General features: G+C 42.4%; 1 protein-coding gene across 2 annotated transcripts in view; it reads right to left on the minus strand.

The window, feature by feature from the left end:
- The window catches only part of LOC132390758 (glutamate receptor 4), a 232,903-nt gene that overhangs the window by 63,567 nt on the left and 146,908 nt on the right, over positions 1-22,428 (minus strand). For both annotated transcript variants that reach the window (XM_059963307.1, XM_059963308.1), the window contains exon 9: positions 9,477-9,587. In XM_059963307.1, coding sequence (XP_059819290.1) covers positions 9,477-9,587 — 111 coding nt within the window. The remainder of the gene's footprint in view (positions 1-9,476; positions 9,588-22,428) is intronic.

Here is a 22,428-nt window from a genome sequence, read left to right on the forward strand (position 1 = left end):
ACTGGAAGCTTTTATGGGTAACTATTATGCTTACAGAAATATCTCAGATACATTCCATTGTACAACACATTGGAAAGGAAGTAGTCATCACCTTCCCATGCTATAGAATTTGTTACGTGATGTTCTTAGTCCTATAATGAGGACCAGTCCTAGTTCAGATTGAAAGCAAAGTGATGCAAATGCGTTGGAAAGTGAATGATTTTCATAATAAAACATTCCTCCAGGCCATAAGGAAAGATGTTGCTGTTATGTCCGCAGCCCTCTCCTTTGTGAGAATTGCAAGAGCACTAGTTGGGGGGGGGGGGTCAGTAGACACAGGAAATGGGAGAGAGAGAGACGTGCCGAATCCCGCGTTCCACCAGGATGCAAAACAAGGCGACATTGACTATTGTCTCATGGAGACCACGTGAAAAGCCCTCGGGCAAGGTGGGCTGGTTGAGAGAGAGATTGCATCATCACAACCTGATTGACACCTGCGACCCCGTGAGGAAGTATAAAGGAGAGTCTCAGGGGGACAGCCCTCTCAGACGCACCAAGAAGACACGATAGCGATCCCGTCGTAGCCATTCTGAAGGAAGCCACGTGTGTTAGATTCCGGGCTTGGAATCTGTGGCTGGAATCACGGAAAACTGCTTTTAACTAACATCGGGGGGAGCCTGCTCCCCTGATTCAATGGATTTGCTTCATAAAGACCTGGGCAAGTTTACCTTTTCTCACCAATCTTTCCCTCTCTCCAACACGTGAAACCCAGCGATTCCCAAAAGGGTGAAGCCTGCAGACTTCTGAGTGACTTTTATATTTCCAACGAACAATATATTATCCCCTAGACAACAGTAGAGCTTATTTCTTAATGATGATTATTACTATACCCACACTTTAGATTGAATATTGACGACGTATATTATCTGAATGTTTGTATTAACCTTACTTTTGTGCCCCTTTATAAATAAAAACGTTTGAAAATAGTGCCATCAGACTTCAACAGACCTCTCTATCTTTGCTGGTAATTGATCCAGTTACGGGATACGTAACATTGCTAAGAGGAAAAAGTAACCCAAACCCAAAAGAAAGGTTCCTGCTATATTATCTATTATTTTTTATATCTTTGATGGACTCTGCTTCCACTGGTTTAATTTGTTATTTCACATTTCCATCGTTCACAGCTTTCTCCTTGTATCATCCCTGTTGGTTCTATTATGAGAACTCTTTAGAAGCAAGCTTCATTCATTACATTGACTTACACTCGCAAGTCTTCAATAAGTTTCCAATTGTCACATGAGACTGAGCACTGCTGATCTCCTCACACACGACATAAAGAGGTTGTTAGGCGGTCAGTGTTCAGATAAATGTAATTAACTATTCTATTTCTGTAAATCTGTAACAAGCCAGGGGCTTTTAAAATCAAAGCAATTTATTCCAAACCTTCCCTTAAGCAATTAGATTTAGAGTCTTTCCAAATCCTGATCTTAAAAGGACATGTTCCCTCTTGGTAAGTGAGACCGTTTTACTTGCATTCATTTTCTTTTAAGATTTTGAATACTCTGTTCCAAGCTAGATGTATTTGAAGTAAGCAGAGTTGGGAATGCAGATAATTAATCCAGTGTCAGTGACTAGCCACCTTCGTGACACACACAGGGTCAACAATGAAATCAGCTCGCTCTTACATTCAACAAATTATACATCCAATTTCAGAATACTGCTCCTGCCAGACAAGCTGCTACTCATTTTTACTGACATTCCATGTGGGCTTTGGAAAGCAATGTGGAGGAGCAGTGGGGCACCACTTCACCCATGAATGGCAGGTTGGATTTAGTTATGGTGGAGCAAATGCCTTTATAGATAGTGACACCTCCGACTGGTTATATGAGTAAGACTGTTCCCAGAACTGTGTAAGGGAAAGTGAGTGTCCTTTCGGCATTTTATATGATATAAAAATAAATTTTATTCATAAAAATACAAAATTTATGTAACAATATGCTTGACAATGTTTTCATCTTAAGCTATATTACCCCATTATGTAACATTAGCACATCAGTTATCATTCACATACAAGCAATCCTCGCATGGAGTTTTAACACAGGTGAGTATGCAGAGTTCGTAGGCTCATAAACTGCGCTCAGCTTCAGTGCTTCTCTTACCACGTTCCGCGGGTCCTTTGAGTCTGTCAGTCTGCAGTCCCTGATCATACTCTGGAATAACAGTGAGTCTTGGTAGGAACAGAGGTAGCTATTTACGGTGTTGGTGAACCATTGATATTTGTCTTGAGTGTGTGTCCCAGTCCACACAGCACAGAGCCCTATGTCATGTTGCTGTTTGGGACAAACATTTACAAGTACCCTGCATCTAATCCCAAACCTTCCTGGCAAAGGCACATTTTAAAAGTAAATGATGGTTTCTCTTCCCATGCAGCTGTCTCTAGGGGCAGTGTGCCGATCACACATGGAAATTCTGTCAGGAGTGGACTTTCTCACTGCTACGAGGCAAGTGTCTGTTGAAAGCCTTGTTGAAAAAAGGAGCAAGACCAGGACCAAGACATAGGAGCAGAATTAGGCCATTCAGCCCACCAAGTCTGTTTCACTATTCTATCATGGCTGATTTATTACCCCCCCCCCCCACCAACTCCATTCTCCTGTCTTCTCCACATAACTTCGACACCCTTATTAATCAGACAATTCTGTCACACAATTTAGTGGTCCATTTGGATTTACTATCTCCTTCTCCTACAGAGCTGTGGTGACATTTTGTGCAGACCATGGCTTGACTGATTTGTGCTCTAACATGTTCTTCTGATGGTGAGGCATAGTCCAACTAAATGGATTGTTCTGTGGCAACATGGCCAGATGAATCCTGTCCAACTCTGGCAACAGACAGAATCTCAATAAGCATTGATGTTAGGTACTCAATGCAGCCAGACACAAAGACAGCCATTCAAATGAGGGTCTTACTGGCAGTTTATGCAGTCTCCCTCCATTTTTGAGCTCCAGATGAAACAATCACTGGATGATAGTTGTGGTGTTGTTGTGACATGTGGGCCACATCTGCATCTGGCACAGAAACATCAACAACAGTTCACACCTGACAGCCAGCTGACCAGGAGCACTGTTGCTGGTATCCCAGTTTTCTCTTTGACTTTTCCAGCTCTCCACCCAGCTTTTGGTGAATGGCCCAGCTTCTTCAAACCTGCTTCCCAGTGCCTTAAGAAAGTTAGACCTGTGGAGAAGGCAAAAAGGCCCAGCCAGGCCAGTTAGGCCAGCTGCCAATGAACATGGTCTTGCTTTTGCTGCAATTGCTTTATCTTCAGAGGCCAATTCAGAATAATTATAGTTACATATCAATCTGCAAACCAGAGATGAGTCCAAGCAGGAGGCAGCAATGATGAAAGGATTTGTGCAAAGTGCTTCTGTTACCTGCATTGATGACCACGTTTGTACTCATTTGTGGCTTGATGGCTTCAGCAAAAAAATTCCATACAGCACAGTCACTCTTATATCTCGGAAATCAACATAGATGGACTTGTGGATCTTGAAAACGTCAAGCTGTAAGGATCTTACTGATCCATGCACTTCCTTAAGGCTGCTGATCAGACACTTTTTGCACTGAATTGAAGAAAAAGTGCAAGCATGTCTCGACGTTGGAGGATTCTGCAGCAGGTCTTGTTTGGTCTTTAATTCTTGGAGCTCCCTTTAGAATCATAGAAAACTGTTCACAGAAAGAGGCCCCTTGGCCCATCTAGTCCATATCAACCATTTAAGCTGCTTAGTCTCATCAACCTGCACCTGGACTATAGCCATGAAAATTGTTCCCATCCACGTACCTATCCAAAATTCTCGTAAACAATGAAATCATAATTGCATCCACCAATTGCAATGGCAGCTTGTTCCACACTCTCACCATCCTCCAAGTGAAGAGATTTCCCCATGTTCCTCTTAAACTTTTCACCTTTCCCCTTAACCAATGCCTTCTAGTAATAGTCTCACCCAATCTCAGCAGAAAAAGCCTCCTTCCATTTATCCTATCTACATCCCTCATAATTTTGTATACCTCTATCAAAGCTCCTCTCAATCTTCTATATTCCATGGAATAAAGTTCTAACTTATTCTGTCTTTTCTTATAACTTAGGTCCTCCAGCCAGAGCAACAAGTTAGTAACTTTTCTCTGTACTCTTTCAATCTTACTTACATCGTTCTGTAGGTAGGTGACCAAAACTGCACATAATACTCCAAATTAGGACTTACCAATTTCTTACTTCAACACAACATCCCAACTCTATATTTAATACTTTGGCCTATGAAGGCCAATGTGCCAAAAGCTTTCTTTATGACCCTATCTAACTGTGATGCCACTTTCAATGAACGATGGACTTGTATTCCCAGAACCCTCTGTTTTCCCATACTCCTCAGTGCCGTCCCTCATTGTGTAAGACCTAACAGTTGGTCCTCCCAACGAGCAACACCTCACACTTGTCTGCATTAAATTCCACCTGCCATTTTTCAGCCCCTTTTTCCAGTTCGTCCAGACCTTGCTGCAAGCTTTGATAGTCTTTCTTGGTGTTCATTACACCCCGAATGTTGGTGTTGACCCCAATTTGCAGTTCCAGTTAATTACTTATCATCCAGATCATTGATATAGATGACAAACAACAATGGACCCAGCACTGGTTCCTGTGGCACTCCACTAGTCACAGGCCCAGTCGGACAGGTAACCATCTACAACTGTTCTCTGGATTCTCCCAACAAGCCAATACCGAATCCAATTTACTACCTCATCTTGGATAGCAAGCGACTGAACCTTCCTGACAAACTCTCATGCGGGGACCTTGTCAACTGCCTTGCTGAAGTCTAGGTGGACAACATGCCTTCATCAACCTTCCTTGAAAAACAAGTTGGATTAGTCTCGACCTACCAAGCACAAAGCCATAATGACTATTCCCAACCAGTCCCTGTCCATCCAATTACTCACATAACCAGTCAGTTACAATATCTTTCAATAACTTTTCCAGTACTCATGTCAGGCTCACCAGCCTGTAATTTCTTGGTTTATTTTTAGAGCCTTTCTTAAATAATGGGACAATGTTAGCTATCCTCCAAACCTCCAGTAATTCACCCATGGCTAAGGACATTTTATATCTCTGCTAGGGCCCCTGCAATTTCCACACCTCCCTCCTACAGGGTCCAAGGGAACACCTTGTCAGCCCTGGAGATTTGTCCATCTTAATTTGCCTCAAGACAGCAAACATCTCCTCCTCTTTAATCTCTATAGAGTCAATTACTTCTCTGCGGCTTTGCCTCACTTCTATAGAATTTGTCTCCGTATTCTGAAAATATAGATGCAAAAAATCCATTTAATATCTCCCCATCTCTTTTGGCTTCATGCATAGATTACCATTCTGGTCTTCCAGAGGACCAATTTTGTCCCTTGCAATCCTTTTGCTCTTAACGTCTCTGTAGAATCCCTTAGGATTCTCCTTCACCTTGTCTGAGGGGGCAACTTCATGCCTTCTTTTAACACTCTTGATTTCTTTAAGTGTTCTCTTGCATTTCTTATTCTTCCCAAGTACTTCATTTGTTCCTCCCTGTGTCTCTACCTGCTATGCACCTTTTTTTTCTCTCTTACCCAGGGCCTTAACATCTCTTGAAAAACAAGTTTCCCTAAACCTGTTATCTTTACCTTTTATTCTGACAGGCACATACAAGCTTTGTAATCTCATAATTTCACTTTTGAAGGCTTCCCACTTAACAACTACACCTTTGCCAGAAAACAATTCACACCTGCCAGATTCTATATACCATCAGAAATGGCCTTTTTCTAATTTAGAATCTCAACCTGCAGACCAGACCTACTGTATCTTTTGTATATTTACTTTGAAACAAATGGCATTATGATTACAGATGCAGGTGTTCCCCTACATAAACTTCTGTCACATTCCCTAATAGCACATTAAGTATCGCACATTGTCTCACTGGATCATCTATGCATTGATAAGGGAAACATTCCTGAACAGATTTGACAAACCCTATCCCATCTCATCCTTTTAGATGTATGAGAGTCCCAGTCAATATGTGGAAAGTTAAAATCACCTACTATTATGATCCTATGTTTCTTGCAAAAATCTGTGAGCTCTCTAAAAATTTGTTCCTCTTAATCCTCATGGACTGTTGGGTGGTCTACAATCCTACCCATAAAGCCTCAGTAGAGGCATTCTCCATTCTGTCCTCCTGACTGCAACATTTTCCCTGACTAGTAATGCCACTTTTCCCGCTCTGTCCCACACTGTCGTACCTAAAACAACTGAACCCCAGAATACTGAGCTGCCAGTCCTGCCCCTTCTGCAACCAAGTTTTACTAATGGCTACAATATCATAATTCCATGTGTTGATCCATGCCCTGAGCTCATCTGCCTTTCCTACAATAATTTTTGCATTAAAATATATGCAACTCAGAACATTATCCCACAATGCTCAACCATTTGATTCCTGACTTTGTCTGCGGTCTTAACAACATCTGTCTCCAAAACCGCTCTGCTATCCATTTCTGTACTCTTGATGACATCCCTCTGCATCTCCAGCTTAAACTCCACCCCTGCAGTACTTCAACTTTTATCCACAGTAACTTCTGAAAGAATAGACTCTGCACTCGTTCCTGTGACTCTCTTGTGCCTTCTAGACACCCCTTGAACCTGCCTGAAGAGATTTTTTAGTTAAGAACATGTGTTTTGGATTGAACTGATAATCTGGTTGAGACCAGGTATAGTACCATGATGCATCATGAAACTTGGCATCTTTAAGTGTTCAATCCGGACTCTGGATATTTCTTGAGTTTACTGACGATTCAGCTGGCCTGCTTAGCCACACTGTTAGTGCAGTGGAACTGACTGCCCCCAATAACCAGCAGCAATGTGATTTGTTTGATGTTACTAGACCTTGGTTCCTTACAGCCACCATAAATATTAACAACACTGAGTGGATTGCTTACATCTGCTACAAGGCGACAACCCCTCTCCCAACACCACTCTGACATCAATCAGGGTGAAGCTTTTACCCCAGCAGCAGAGATCCTAGGCCAGGGGATCTGTTACTGTTGCCTCCTGACTAAAAGGCAACATTCCTGCAAAAATAATAGGTCAGCCCTGGTCTTGGAGAGTCAACCCAATGTTGTAAAACATCACACACAGCCTTTGACACCTTGCTTATTAATCTTTAATGCCATTTTCAATGAAATATATGGTTCAAAGCTAATCACAGGTAACGCCTTTGTTTCAGCATGTTCGTGGTGTGTGTGAAGTGCTGCGCTTGCCTGGGACTAAGGTAGAAAACCTGGTCTGCCCCGGCAGCTGATCTCCACCAAGGAGAAGCCAGGCTACACTGGCACCAGTGATTCCCAATCCTTCACCTCCAAGTCTGTTGTAACACATTCACAAATACTGCTTTCATTTTTTAGGCACAGGTAGACAAATAAGATGTGGACCCAGTATTTACTGGGAACCCAGAAAATATTGGAGCCACTTGTCAGTAATCATGGATCTGGGAGATGCTGGAGTCAGGAGGCTCAGCACAATTGAAGAACACAACCTAATTTGCATATTTTAAAATTCTGTTAGCTGTTAGTTGGTTTTTGGTGGAAGATGTGCGCAACAAACAAATGTTGCATCATGAAACTTTGATGTAGCATTACAGGACACTGTGGAGACTGCACCTGACCTATCACGTGCCCCTTTGGTTTCCATATTTGCTTCCACTGGAGGCAACACAGAGAAGGTTTACTAGGTTGAGATCGAGGGAAAGAAAGATTGAGCTCCCTGGGAAAAATACTCACAGGAACGTGAGGTAATCTGATGCTGATGAGATGATCCCCCTAGTGGGAATATAAATTCAGAATAAGGAAATACCATTTCAGACACCATGAAGGCACATTTCTTGTCCCAGAAGGTCTTCAATCTTTGGAATTCCCCACCCAAGAGAGATGTGGAGGCAAGGTCATCGAATATGTTCAAGGTGAAGTTGAAGCCACAAGCGAGTTGAAGTGTACGTGAACAGATCAGGGCAGAATTTGAGAGTGGATCACCTGTGAAGCAGGGTCCAGGTCCAGGACGGACTAACTGCTCCTGTGTTTTGTCTTTAAATCACGCTGGACCAACACATGCTGAATGAGATTTTGCCTGCCTTCCCTTAATTTCTGGCTTTAGCAAGCTTTAGGAAACCCTGTCCACAGCCTATAAGTTCAAATCAGTGAAAACATCTGAAACACAAAAAACTAATTTAAATAGTACAAGTACAGAGACCTGACACATGAGAGCCAGTTACCCATCTGAAAGGACACTAACTACCTAGACTCCACCAACACGATGTGAGTGAAAATCACACCTCTCTGTTGTTGGCTGCACTGGTTCAAAGGCTACTGTCACACATCATATAAACTGGTTGTCAGTCAGTACTTCCTTCTTGTGGTAATCTGTTGTCCAGCCCTGTCACTGGAATATGCAATCCAATTGATTTACCATGTTACCAATGAACATTTTGCCAAATTCAACACTGCAATTTAAAGCAGAATTGAAATTTTACCCACTGGTCTCAGGGGTTGTCACCTGTATTGACTGCTTGTATAAAGAAAAAGAAACTTTGTAGTAATCTCTCATCAATAGAACAAACTTTGATTATCTATATATTTAAACCATGGAGTTCAAGTTTCTTTGATTGATAATAACACAATTATGATTAAGTACCTTTAGTGCAGAGAATTGACGATGGTAATATAATGACTAACTATCAAATAAAGATATGGTATTTTAGTTGTCAAAACTGTTTAAGGTTGGCCTGCAAAAGTACTACATTGTCAAGGCTATACATACAGCTCAGAACACTACAACCTCACACTGTTAAAACAAAGGAGAAAGAAACAAATATTGAATTTATTGAAGAACAATTAAAACAATTAATGACAACCCCTGTTTTTGAGGAAAAAAGAAATAAGGACAAAATGGAAGCTTTCGACAGGTTTGACCAAGCAAAGTATGTTTCGGATTGATGCCCTTTTCACAGAAATCCCATTCTGTTGGGTGAAAAATCTCACCTCTCCATATATGCAGGACAGGCATGAACATAATTAAGTGTAGGAATAGCCCCTTTTGCCCCTCAAACCCACTGCACTATTCAAGAGAATTTCTCCCTCTTCTCTTTTATGCCAGCTCCCTCCAGCCTTCAATTTCCCCAGTCTTTTAAAAAATTCCCCTTTAAATACCTTCAGTATTTTACTCTCTCTAACACTCTGGGCTGACAAACTAAAGAGATTAACTACCTTTACCCTTTACAGGATTATTTAACTGAAACCTTCAATTCTCCCTCTCTTCACAGAAATGGGAAGAGTTTGGGCAGTCTTCCCTGTTTTATTCCAGTTTTCTAATATTTGCCACGTTTTGATTTTGTAAACGCTTAAATAAATAATAAGAATGCATCAGGAAAGAGGCAGGGACACTGGCTTACCAATATCGTAGTGACATAAACGGTCCGGTTTTCTAAGCCCGAAGTATCATTTGGGAACATCATCTCATTTTGAATTAGAACGAGTTTGTCTGCATCATTCCAGTAGCCGATCTATGAATAAGAAAGTTGGTAATTGATTACATGACATTTTATGAATAAGAAAGCCGGTAAAAATGACATGATACCAGAGACCATTCCACACTACACTGGAACTGCTAATGTTGATCAAAGGCCACACGGGACAGGGGAAAGGGGTGAAGTGGAACAGTCAATCACTGGTGCAGTAGGCATTATGCATGGCGAACCTGCACCCATTCAATGCAACCTGGGCAGCTGCCAACCTCCTAGAGTCCATTAGCACTACACCATATGGGCCATCAATATCTGCTGTTGGGGGTTTAGTTTGCCAAGCTGACAGCTGTTAAAGCTAGCCTACTCTGCTACAAACTTCCATGCAGCTCTTAAAAAGGAGGCGCATTCTGGTTGCAGCATGTGTGGTCGGTGATGCAGGCAGTGACCTGGACCTGCACACCATGGAGTGGGGAAGGGCTCAGTGGTCAGAGCTGAGGCACGAGGATCTATGAGCACCAAATTGTAAGCTTACAGTGCAGTGCTGAGGGATCTCAGCAGGGTTGGACATGCTGCCTTTCAGGTCAGGAGGTAAAACAAGGCTCCAAGTGCCCTCTCCGATAACACGCGAGACCAATATATCGATGAAGAACAAGAGTACTAACCTAGTGATCAGGCCATTACTTATCAGAATTTGTTTGGAAGCTACTCTTCCTACAACAGTGACACACTTCAAGGATTCTCCATTGGTTGCCCAGCACTTTGTGACAGCTTGAGGCCGAAATTACAGTGTAGTCATCCAAGTCAACTTTTCTTTCCATGCTACGCTGGTGGCCTGGGTGAGGTGCTGCAGCCAGGAGATGACCTCCATTTGCAGTAAGCCCTTTTGGACTTTCAGGTGACAAAACAGAACACAGATGATGGAATCTAGAGCAATAGCTAAAGTGATGGATGAACTCTGCAGGTCAGGCAGCATCTATAGGGTGCAATGGATAATCAACGCTTCAGGTTGAGATCCTGATGAAGGGTCTGAACCAAATCAGTGACTGCCCATCTCCTTCCACAGATGCTGTCTGGCCCACTGGGTTCCTCCACCTCAGTATGGTACATTGCTCTGGACTTGCACTCTGAAAACAGAAGGTTTGTGGTCAGAACCAGGAACTTCGGTTCAGAGTGATGGATGAGTCACTGATTTTTTTTTTACAGATACTCAAAGTCAGAAATCACATCTTCAATTATCATTTTGCACGCTGCTTGATTTATAGTGCCTATAAAAAGTATTCACTCCCCTTGGAAACTTTTATGCTTATTGTTTTACAACATTGAATCACACTGGATTTAATTTGGCTTTTTTGACACTGATCAACAGAAAAGACTCTTTTGTGTCAAAGTGAAAACAAACTTCTACAAATTGGTCTAAATTTATTACAAGTTTTAAATAAAATAATTGATGGCATAATTATTCACACCCTTCAAATTAGTATTTAGTAGATGTACCTTTGGCAGCATTTACAGCCTTGAGTTTGTATGGATAGGTCTCCATCAGCTTTGCACATCTGGACACTGCAATTTTTTCACCCATCTCCTTTACAAAATTGCTCAAGCTCTGTCAGATTGCATGGGGATTGTGAATGAACTGCCCTCTTTGAGTTACACCACAAATTCTCAATTGGATTGAGGTCTAGACTCTAACTTGGCCACTCCAGAACATTAATTTTGTTGTTTTTAAGCCACTCCCGTGTAGCTTTGGCTTTATGCTTAGGGTCATTGTCTTGCTGGAAAACAAATCTTCTCCTAAGACGCAGTTCTCTTGCAGACTGCATCAGGATTTCCCTGTATTTTGCTGTATTTATTTTACCCTCTACCTTCACAAGCCTTCCAGGGCTTGCTGCAGTGAAGCATCCCCCCAGCACAATGCAGTCACCACCATGCTTCACGGTAGGGATGGTGTATTTTTGATTGTGTAGAGTATGGCTTACGACAAATATTGCATTTAGTCTGATGGCCAAAAAGCCCAATTTTGATTTCATCGGACCATAAAACCTTCTTCCAGCTGACTCAGAGTCTCCCACATGCCTTTTGGGAAGCTAGCTGAGATTTCACGTGAGTTTTTCTTCCCCAACAGTGACTTTCTCTTTGCCACTCTCTCATAAAGTTGCAACTACTGAAGCACCTGGGGAACTGTTGTATGCAGAGTCTCTCCCATCTCAGCCACCGAGGTTTGTGACTCCTCCAGAGTTGTCATGGACTCTTGGTGGCCTCCCTCACTAGTCCCCTTCTTTTACAGTCAGTCAGTTTTTGAGGATGGCTGCTCTGGACAGATTTACAGTTGTGCCATATATTTTCCATTTCTTGATGATCGACTTAACTGTACTCCAAAGGATATTCAGTGACTTGGAAATTTTCTTGTATTCATCTCCTGGCTTGTGCTTTTTAATAACCTTTTTGTAGAGTTGCTTGGAGTGTTCTTTTGTCTTCAAGGTGTAGTTTTTGCCAGGATACTGACTCACCAGCAGTTGGACCTTCCAGATACAGGTGTACTTTTACTACAATCAATTGAAACACCTTGACTACACACAGGTGATCGCCATTTAACTAAACATGTGACCTCTAAAACCAATTGGCTGCTCCAGTGATGATTCAGAATGTCATATTAAAGGGGTGAATATTGATGCAATCATTTATTTTGTGTTTTATATTTGTAATTAATTTAGATCACTTTGTAGAGATCTGCTTTCACTTTGGCATGAAAGAGTCTTTTTCTGTTGATCAGTTTCAAAAAAAGACAAATTAAACCCACTATGATTCAACACTGTAAAACAATAAAACATGAGGAGGGGGTGAATACTTTTTTTATCGGCACTGTACCATACCCACCTTCTCCTCTGTTGTTTTATCACGATTGTTATCAGCATTCAATCGCTCTGCCACACTCACAAAACCTTGCTACAAGTCTCCGTGCCCCATCTCACATACCCTGCTTGGAAACATGATGATCACACCATGCAAACATATTGCACCATACCAATCAGCACATTCAGGTTTACTTGAAAGACAAGGTGGCAGGTAACTGGAAGCAGCAAGAGGCAACCGAAGGGAAAAATGCAGCTGCCCTGAGCTAATCCCATGGAACAAGTGCTGACTATTATTAGTGGTAACAGAGTCAAGGCCCACAGTTCACAACACCATCATTTAGCAGAAACAGAAAAGTGAGAAGTAATTATTAGAAGCTGGTAAGCTTCCATTTTAAATGACTGAGTCGTTGAAACTCCTGTGGTTTTACTCCTTTGGCATGTGTGTGCAGGACAGACTTAGCTTACGAATCAGATGCTATTCCTTTTTCAAACATAATACAGACAGGCTTATTGCAATAAGGAGATCCCACTAGCTTCTGCCCTTATCACCTTTTTCCTTCTTCTTCCTCCCCTTCTCTATATCTCATCCTGACCACGTCAACTATAGGTTTGGTATTCAAATTCCTTCCCCTTGCCCCACACCTGTCTTATAACATATATAACCATATAACAATTACAGCATGAAAACAGGCCATCTCGACCTTTCTAGTCCATGCTGAACACTTACTCTCACCTAGACCCGCAATCAGCCCATAACCCTCCATTCTTTTCCTGTCCATATACCTATCCAATTTTACTTTAAATGACAATATCAAACCTGCCTCTACCACTTCTACTGGAAGCTTGTTCCACACAGCTACCACTCTCTGAGTAAAGAAATTCCCCCTCATGTTACCCCTAAACTTCTGTCACTTAACTCTTAATTCATGTCCTCTTGTTTGAATCTCCCCTACTCTCAATGGAAAAAGCCTATCCATATTAACTCTGTCTACCCCCCTCATAATTTTAAATATCTCTATCAAGTCCCCCCTCAACCTTCTATGCTCCAAAGAATAAAGACCTAACTTGTTCAACCTTTCCCTGTAACTTAGGTGCAGAAACCCAGGTAACATTCTAGTAAATCTTCTCTGTACTCTCTCTATTTTGTCGACATCTTTCCTATAATTTGGTGACCAGAACTGTACACAATACTCCAAATTCAGCCTCATCAATGCCTTGTACAATTTTAACATTACATCCCAACTTCTATACTCAATGCACTGGTTTATAAATGCCAGCATACCAAAAGCTTTCTTCACCAACCTACCCACATGAGATTCTACCTTCAGGGAACTATGCACCATTACTCCTAGGTCACTCTGTTCTACTTCATTCCTCAATGCCCTACCATTTACCATGTATGTCCTACTTGGATTATTCCTACCAAAAAATAGCATCTCACACTTATCGGCATTAAACTCCATCTGCCATCTTTCACCCCACTCTTCTAAATGGCCTAAATCTCTCTGCAAGCTTTGAAAACCTACTTCACTATTCACAACGCCACCTACCTTAGTATCATCTGCATACTTACTAATCCAATTTATCACCCCATCATCCAGATCATTCATGTATATGACAAACAACATTGGACCCAGTACAGATCCCTGAGGCACACCACTAGTCACCAGCCTCCAACCTGACAAACAGTTATCCACCACTGCTTTCTGGCATCTCCCATCCAGCCACTGTTGAATCCATTTTATTACTTAACTATTAATACCCAACGATTGAACCTTCCTAACTAACCTTCCGTGCGGAACCTTGTCAAAGGCCTTACTGAAGTCCATATAGACAACATCCACTGCTTTACCCTTGTCAACTTTCCTAGTAAGCTCTTCAAAAAATTCAATAAGATTTGTCAAACATGACCTTCCACGCACATTTCCTCAGAGTATATAACCACTGTAGGAGCAAATGAACTCCAGCATAGATGGTCTCAAGCCAGGCTGTGTAAGGAGGAGGGCTGGACTCAGGCCTAGCAACACCATCTCGTAAAAACCCAGAGCTACAGAAACAACACGAGGAGCTCCAAAGATCCATCCCTGGGAAAGGAAGGGTTTTCACCCAGAAGGCATATGAAGAGGTGTGGTCTTCCCTTCTCATCCTCTTTTGTTTCCCCCAATACCCCTACCTTTGTCAAGTTATCCTTCCCACAAACCCGTCTTTGCCCCAATGTACATACCACAGGAATATCTGAAAACTAATTTGACTGTGGTCTGAAAATTAACAGAAGATTCATCAAGCCAGCCACAGGTACTCAAGATGCAGGATGGTGAAGAACATGATCTGCTCCAGCCTCAGCTGCAGGGCCCTCCAGGAGAGAAAAAGACAGAGAGCTAAATAAACAAGTAGGAGAAAAGCCATCCTGGGAATGTTCCCTTGGGTCCTGAAGGCAATCAACCAAGTTCCAAGTGTGAATGGGGAGTGGGAGATGCAGTACTCCTGCTCAGCAAATCTCCACTTTCTGCACACACCAACATCACAACTACTTCCCAACATCTGGGCTGTTTATTATGATACTGATATTCCTTGATTCTCTCCAACTTATCAAACCAAAGTCACCTGTAAACTCAAGACTGAACCATTATTTTAAAGTCATCAAATTCCCTTGAGTTCAGAGCTTTTGAAATAGAAAAGCCTCAACCGTGCAAATCTATTGTGCAACTAGTGGCCTTGAAACTAGGTATCAATCTGTGAACCTTTTCCAAATCCTTTTAAGTCAATGATTATGTGAGGAAATGAAAACTGTACACAGCATCCTAAATGAGTTGTTGTCAGTATTTTAGAAAAAGACAAACTGCTGGTTTCTCTTTTGCTCCTGTTCTTGTTCTAACACTTTATTAACTTCTGTAACAGTCTCAAGAGGTTCACATAATATAATTTCCAGGCCTTCCTCTTGCTCCACAGCCCTCAGCGCATCAGCTTGCACGACTAACCTTTGCTTTGCTCAGAAAAAAGAAATCAGCTGAATGTTTGTCAAATCCCTTATTGTATTTAGAAGCCTTTCCAATCTGCTATTCTCATCTAATGGTCTGCAGCTGCAAGAAACCGTGTTATCAAAGAAGGTGCAGGCAGTTCCCCGGATAAAGTTTTCATAAAACTCACAGACTCATTTACATTGCCCTCATGTAAACATGCTATCACACGCAACAAGAATACAATTCTGTATCCAACATAAAAATGCTTATCTAACCAGAAATAATCCTGAATATGTTAAGTTGCCCATCATTTTTGCAAGAGCAATTTTCAAATTTGCATATATAATACAATCAACATGCATATCTACCAGTCTCATGATTTCCTCAGAATATATAACCAGTGTAGGAGCAAATGAACTCCAGCATGGATGGTCTCAAGCCAGGCTGTGTAAGGAGGAGAGCTGGTCTTGGGGCTAGCAACACCATCTCGTAAAAACCCAGAGCTACAGAAACACCATGAGGAGCTCTAAAGATCCATCCCTGGGAAAGGAAGGGTTTTCACCCAGAAGGCATATGAAGAGATGTTGTGAAAGCTGCAGGTCTGATCATCCAGAATCAGCACCACTGGAACATTGAATGTAAAATTAGGCAAGTGCTAATGTAGAATTCCCAGAGAAGGCATCAGAAAGGCAGGCCAGAGAGCATCTGGCCATGCAACCTTGAGGCTGACACCAAGAAGATGAGCTATACCTGGGGACAAGCTGAAAGACTGGCTGAGGATTGTGGACCCTGCCAAGCTGCTGCTAGCGGCCTATGCACCAGCAGGGATGATGGCCTTAGCTAAGAGTGAGTGGAAAGGCTAAATGGAGTTAAAAACTACAGGCGATTTATTAAATCTGGTTCGTATTAGACCAGTCAAAGCTGATCTACCTGAGTGCGAATTTGGTGCAGCTTTTACGTTCTCAGTAGGCAAGATTACACAGAAACTTTATTAACAGTAAAACGAGGTATTGATTACAGAATGGTGGCTATAGGAAGGCTTAATTAAGTAACAAACTAGTCTTGATTACAGAATAAAATGATTATCCACAAGTCTATCTTAGATAACGTTAAATCCAAGTTCCTATTACAGCAACGGATGCCTGCAAAAACATAATTAATAAAGTTCCTGGGTGTTGTCATAGTTGCATTCCATGGTTCTACTTTTAGGCTTTGTAGTTCTCTGTTACCATATCAGCACAATCCACATCTCTGTAACCCTCTTTATTCTTTCTCCTATAACAAGAAGGTTAGCGGAACTTGATGACTTTCCTACCTCAACAAATGCTTCCACTTTTTCAGACAATATTCTCGCAATAATGCTGCAGTTTCCATCTGCTACTTGCCTTAGATACATCTTCTGTTATTGTTCTGGCACCAGAAACCACTGTCCCTCCATTTGTCACTTCACCTCATGTGCTTTTCAACATGACACCATGCCCTCCCCATTCACTTCTTCACCACATGTTTAGCCCCAGCATCAACGGGACAGTGCAGTGATGTAGTGAGTATATGCGCTCTGTGACCACGTGGGCTTCCTTCAATTGCATCAGGTTCCTCCCATATCCCAAAAGTGCCTGTTTGGTGGGTTAATAACAACGTTCTGTGTATTGCTTTGGATTTCCAGTATCTGCAGAATCTCTTGTATTTGGCTTTGGCAGGTCAACTGCCCACTGTAAATTGCTTCCTCTTTTTAAATGAGTTTTGTAATCTGCGTAGAAACTTTCAAGGATTTGGAAAAAAATCAATGGTTCAGGGTCAGATTGCTTTAAATAGGTGTTTCAAAGTTCAAAGTGCATTCTTTATCAAAGTATCTGTACACTGTACAGCTTTGAAATTCATCTCCTAACAGGCTGCCATGAAACGAAGAAACACAAAAAAAACATAAAACAAACCATCGAAAACTCAATATGCAGAGAGAAACAAAAAACACAAATCATGCATGCAATAAATGCCAGTAAACAGCATTCTGAAGTCCACAAGGACAGTCCTGTCCATAGACCCTTAGTTCAGCGGAGAGCAGAACAACGAACTGAACCGGCCCATCCCTCACCTCAGGTTCCTACACTCTGATGCTAATGGCTGATGTAGGCATGGACTCAGTGGGCCAAAAGGCCTGTTTCAATGATAAAGCTGTCCATAGTTCTATCACCATATGTTGTTATGAATCTGGAGTTAATAATATTCAGTCAGCTGCAGCATTTTTCCCAGTTCTATTGACCTGGACTATTGGGCCGATCACATTGGAAACTGCCTCCCACCTACACTTCTCAGCTGCAATCCCCGGCACCCCACATGTGCGACAGCTGTGAAGGCTGATCAAGGTGACCCTCCGTATCAGAAGGTGTCCAGCAAGGCCTTGGTGCAGAGTGGGCCACAGGTTAGAACCTCAAGCTCCGATATCAAAGACATCTAAAAGCCAGTGAATTGGCTGCAGGCAGTTTTAAAAATTAAATAGGAACCTATTCTTTCCTTCCTAATCTCCAATTGAGAACCACCATTGAGGAACAGAGGGGCTTCAAAATCCCACGTCTGGTCAGACTGGCATAGGATTAAAGATGCAGATTCCCCTGTGCAATGCCGAGTAATTCCGGCAATACAGCGATTCATGTCGAGTCCAACCACAGCACAGAGTGACAGATGTGCCGGCATCTGTCTCTCAGCAGGCACACAACTTACTAGCAGGGGAGTGTTTTGAAGGCCAGATACAGCCAGCACGATTTGACCGACTCTGTCTTCCTTTCCTCTGATTCTATCCAAGTTGCAAAATCAGGCCCAAGTTCAAGTTCAAATTTAATTGTCATTCAACCATACACATGAATACAGGCAAACGAAACAGTGTTCCTCTGGGGCAAAAGGGCAAAATGCAGAACCACAGTCGCACACAGCACATTTAATTATGATAGCAGAAAATCATAGTTTCAAACTTAATGTTAAAAAATCAGAAAACAGCCCAAATCCCTGAGTGTCTTGGCCTGTGGACGGATGGTGCATGGATGCTGTACTTGTGCCACGTTTCTGCAAGAACAGCCTGCAGTAGTACCTCGTACCTCGCAGGGCAGCCACAGTCGAACGCAGTCCAGCTTGCCTCCCACCAAGCAAACACTGGAGGGGAGCGCTGACAGGAGGGGCTAGCCTCCAACCCAACATGGAATTTAGCGACACACAGCCAGCTCCCGCATCACCTTCCTCAGCGGCCGCCACAGGTGACATGAATGAGGCCTGATCCACACCTCAACCACAGCCACACAGCTCCCCTGCCGTCAGTCCTGCCAGCGAACCAGTGAATCAGACTCGCGGGGTTCTACATCACCAATATTCAACAAAGTCTTAAGATCACAGCAGAAACGTCCAAGATGATCAGCCCCATCTGCTGGATCTCGCACTGCCTCTGCACACCGCTACTGGGTCCGCAACACATCCAGCTCCATGGCTATTATGCAACTCGCTAGTGAGGTAGGCCTGCAGTACTTGATGTCTTTGATACCCAACAGTGTCATGTGATAGTGACAAAAAAGCAAACGGCGAACAATCACACCTTTGGTAGGACTCTAGAGAGACCGCTGTGTCCAAACATGCCACCATCTGACTTGAAATATCTGCAAAGTTCTGTCTTATTTCAAATTTCCGTGACCTATGGAGTATTGCTTACATATTAATAAAACATATTCCTCCACCTAATGCTGTATGAGTTCTCTCCAGTCTGTAGGAACACTGCCAGATTAAGCAAATGATCAAAAAGATTATAATAACTATTAACCATAAATAAATACCTATTTTGTTTGAAATAAATCATTGACAATTCCATTTCAAGCTTACTTCAGTATTCTTTTTTCACAAATAAAATGAAATTTCAGAATCAGGCTTACTATCACTGGCACATGTCTTGAAATTTGTTGTTTTTGTGGCAACAGTAAAGTCCAATATAAAATAATATGAAAAACTATAAATTACATGAAGAAACATATAAAAATAAGTTGTGGAAACAGAGAGAGAAAAAAATAAAGTAGTGAGCTAGTATATTGTCCAATCAATGGTGGAAGGGAAGAATCTGTTCCTGAAACTTTGAGTATTTGTCTTCAGGCTCCTGTACCTACACCTTGATCATAGCAATGAGAAGAAGGCATGTCCTGGATGATTGGGGCTTCTTAATAACGGATGCTGCCTTTTTGAGGTAACGCCTTTTAAAGATGTCCTTTATGTTGGGGAGGTTAGTACCCATGGTGGAGATGGCTGAGTTTACAGCTTTCTGCAGCTATTTCCAATCCTGTGCAGTGGCCTCACTGTTACAGGAGATACAGAAGCTTGAAAGTACAAACTCAGCGATTCTGGAACAGCTTCTTCCCCTCTGCCATCTGATTTCTAAATGGACATTGAACTCATGAAGACGTTCCTTTCATTCCTGGAATATTCCTTGTGAACCTCCACTAAACCCTCTCCGATGTCAGCACATCTTTTCTTAGATAAAGAGTCCTAAACTGTTCACATTTCCCTTAAGGAAACCATGCTGACTTTATCCTATCTGTCCTGCATCACCAAGTACTCCATAACCTCATCTTTAACAATTGACTCTAACATCTTCCTAACTACCGAGGTCATGCTAACTGGTCTATAATTTCCTTTCCACTGCCTCCCTTCTTTCTTAAAGAGTGGAGTGACATTTGCAATTTTCCAATCTTCTAGCACCATGCCAGAATCAAGTAATTTTTGAAATATCATTACTATTGCCTCCCCAATCTCTATCACTACCTCTTTCAGAACTCTAGGATGCAGTTCCTCTGGTCTGGGTGACTTATGCACCCTTCAGTCTTTCAGCTTTTTGAGCACCTTCTCCCTTGTAATAGTATCTGCACCCACTTCTCTGCCTTCACACACTACAATATCTGGCACACTGCTAATGTCTTCCACAGTGAAGACTGATGCAAAATTCTCATTTAGTTCATCTGCCATCTCCTTGGCCCCCGTTATTATTATGAGGCTGACATTTTCTGCAGCCTCATTTTCTAGCAGTTCTATATCCACTCTCATCTCTCTTTCATATTTTACATACTTGAAAAAGCTTTTACTATCAACTTTGATGTTATTTGCTAGCTTGCTTTCATATTCCATCTTTTCCCTCCTAATGATTCTTTTAGTTTCTCTTTGTAGCATTTAAAAGCTTCCAGTCCTCTGTCTTCACACAAATTTTTGCTTTGTTGTATGCCTTCTCTTTTGCTTTTACATTCACTTTCACTTCCCTTGTCAACCACGGTTGTACTATTTTACCATTTGAGTATTTCTTTTCTTTATTTTTGGAATACACATGTCACGCACCTTCCTCATTTTTCCCAGAAGCACACAGCATTGCTGCTCTGCTGGCATCCCTGCCAGTATCTCCTTCCAGTTTCCTTTGGCCAACTCCTCTGTCATACCACTGCAATTTCCCTTACTCCACTGAAATACTGATACATCAGACTTAACTTTCTCCCTATCAAAATTCAAATTGAATTCAATCATATTGTGATCACTGCCTCTCAGGGTTATTTTACCTTAAGCTCCCTAATCATTTCTGGTTCATTACATAACACCCAATCCAGTATAACTGATCTCCTAGTAGGCCCAACAACAATCTGCTCCAAAAAGCCATCTCATAGGCATTCAACAAACTCACTCTCTTGAGATCCATTTCCAACCTGATTTTCCCAATTGACTGGTACGTTGAAATCTCCCATGACTATCATATCATTGCTCTTTTAACTTGCCCCTTCTATTTCCTGTTGTAATCTGTGGTCCACATCCCAGCTACTGTTGGGAGGCCTGTATATAACTGCCATCAGGGTCTTTTTACCCTTGCAGATTCTTAACTCAACTCACAGGGATTCAACATCTTCTGATCTTATGTCACATCTTTACCAGCAGAGCCACACCACCCCCTCTGCCTACCTTCCTATCCTTCCGATACAACGTGTAACCTTGGACATTCAGTTCCCAACATTTCAATTTCTCCTGACAGACACCCAGCTACTGGTGACCCCTTCCCTGTAACTCTGATCGATTATCTCCTCACTCTCCCATACAAGACGAATTTCATCCAGCTGCTGCTCCAGATCCTGAACACGGTCTTCAAGGAGCTGCAGCCGGGTGCACTTCACGCAGATGTAGTTCCCTGGGAGACTCTGGGTCTTCCAGGACTCCAGCATCTGGCATGAAGAACATACTACAGCATTTACTACACTAGGTACAATAAGAGAGACAAAAAGGGAACCTTAACAGAACAACCCAGAGCCAACGTCTCTTTCCAGCCAAAGCCTGACATTCTCACTCTCGTCACTGGCCTGCTCCCGACAATGGCCGCCCTGCTTGTCCCTTCTGTACTTTTAAACAAGTGTAACCAACCTGCAAGAAACTTTGTTGCTGTGGTCTGCTCCTGGTGCTGATTGGGCTGTTGGAATTCAAAGATGAATCCCTGAATAATGTCCAACTCAATGCCACTATCTAAGTGCTCCTCTGTCTCTCTTGACCATTCCTTCTTGGTCATCACCACTGGTCACCACTTAATCTCTGCCTGTATGTTGGGACTGAAAATAAAGCCAGCTATTGGACTTTCCAAAGTGTGGGTGTGGGATGGCACGGTAAGTATTTATGATGGTGTGTTGGCTCCTCTGGTTCCACAGGTGATATGTTGGTGGTAGTTGTTCAGAGACTTCTCTACGCTGACCCGTTCGAAATCAGGTGCGCAGTTTTGTGACTGTGCTCAGCTCCTCCAGTGCCTGCCTGATGTTGGCCAGAGGTGGAATGTATACCGCTACTAGAATGATGGCGGAAAAGTCCCTTGTCAGATAAGATGGGATGGATCTTGACCACTAGGTGTTCCAGAATGGGAGAGCAGGATTGAGACAGAACTTCTGTGTCTGTGCACCACGATCAGTTAACCATACAGCATACTCCACCCGCTACCTTTTAAAGACCCAGCTGTCCTGTCTTTGCAGTGAGTCGCTCGGGCTGCGGTGCTCCCTCCAAAATGGCGGGGGTGAGTCATGCTAAGTACAC

This window comes from Hypanus sabinus, chromosome 3 (assembly GCF_030144855.1).
Source record: "Hypanus sabinus isolate sHypSab1 chromosome 3, sHypSab1.hap1, whole genome shotgun sequence".
In the NCBI taxonomy this organism is placed as follows: domain Eukaryota; kingdom Metazoa; phylum Chordata; class Chondrichthyes; order Myliobatiformes; family Dasyatidae; genus Hypanus; species Hypanus sabinus.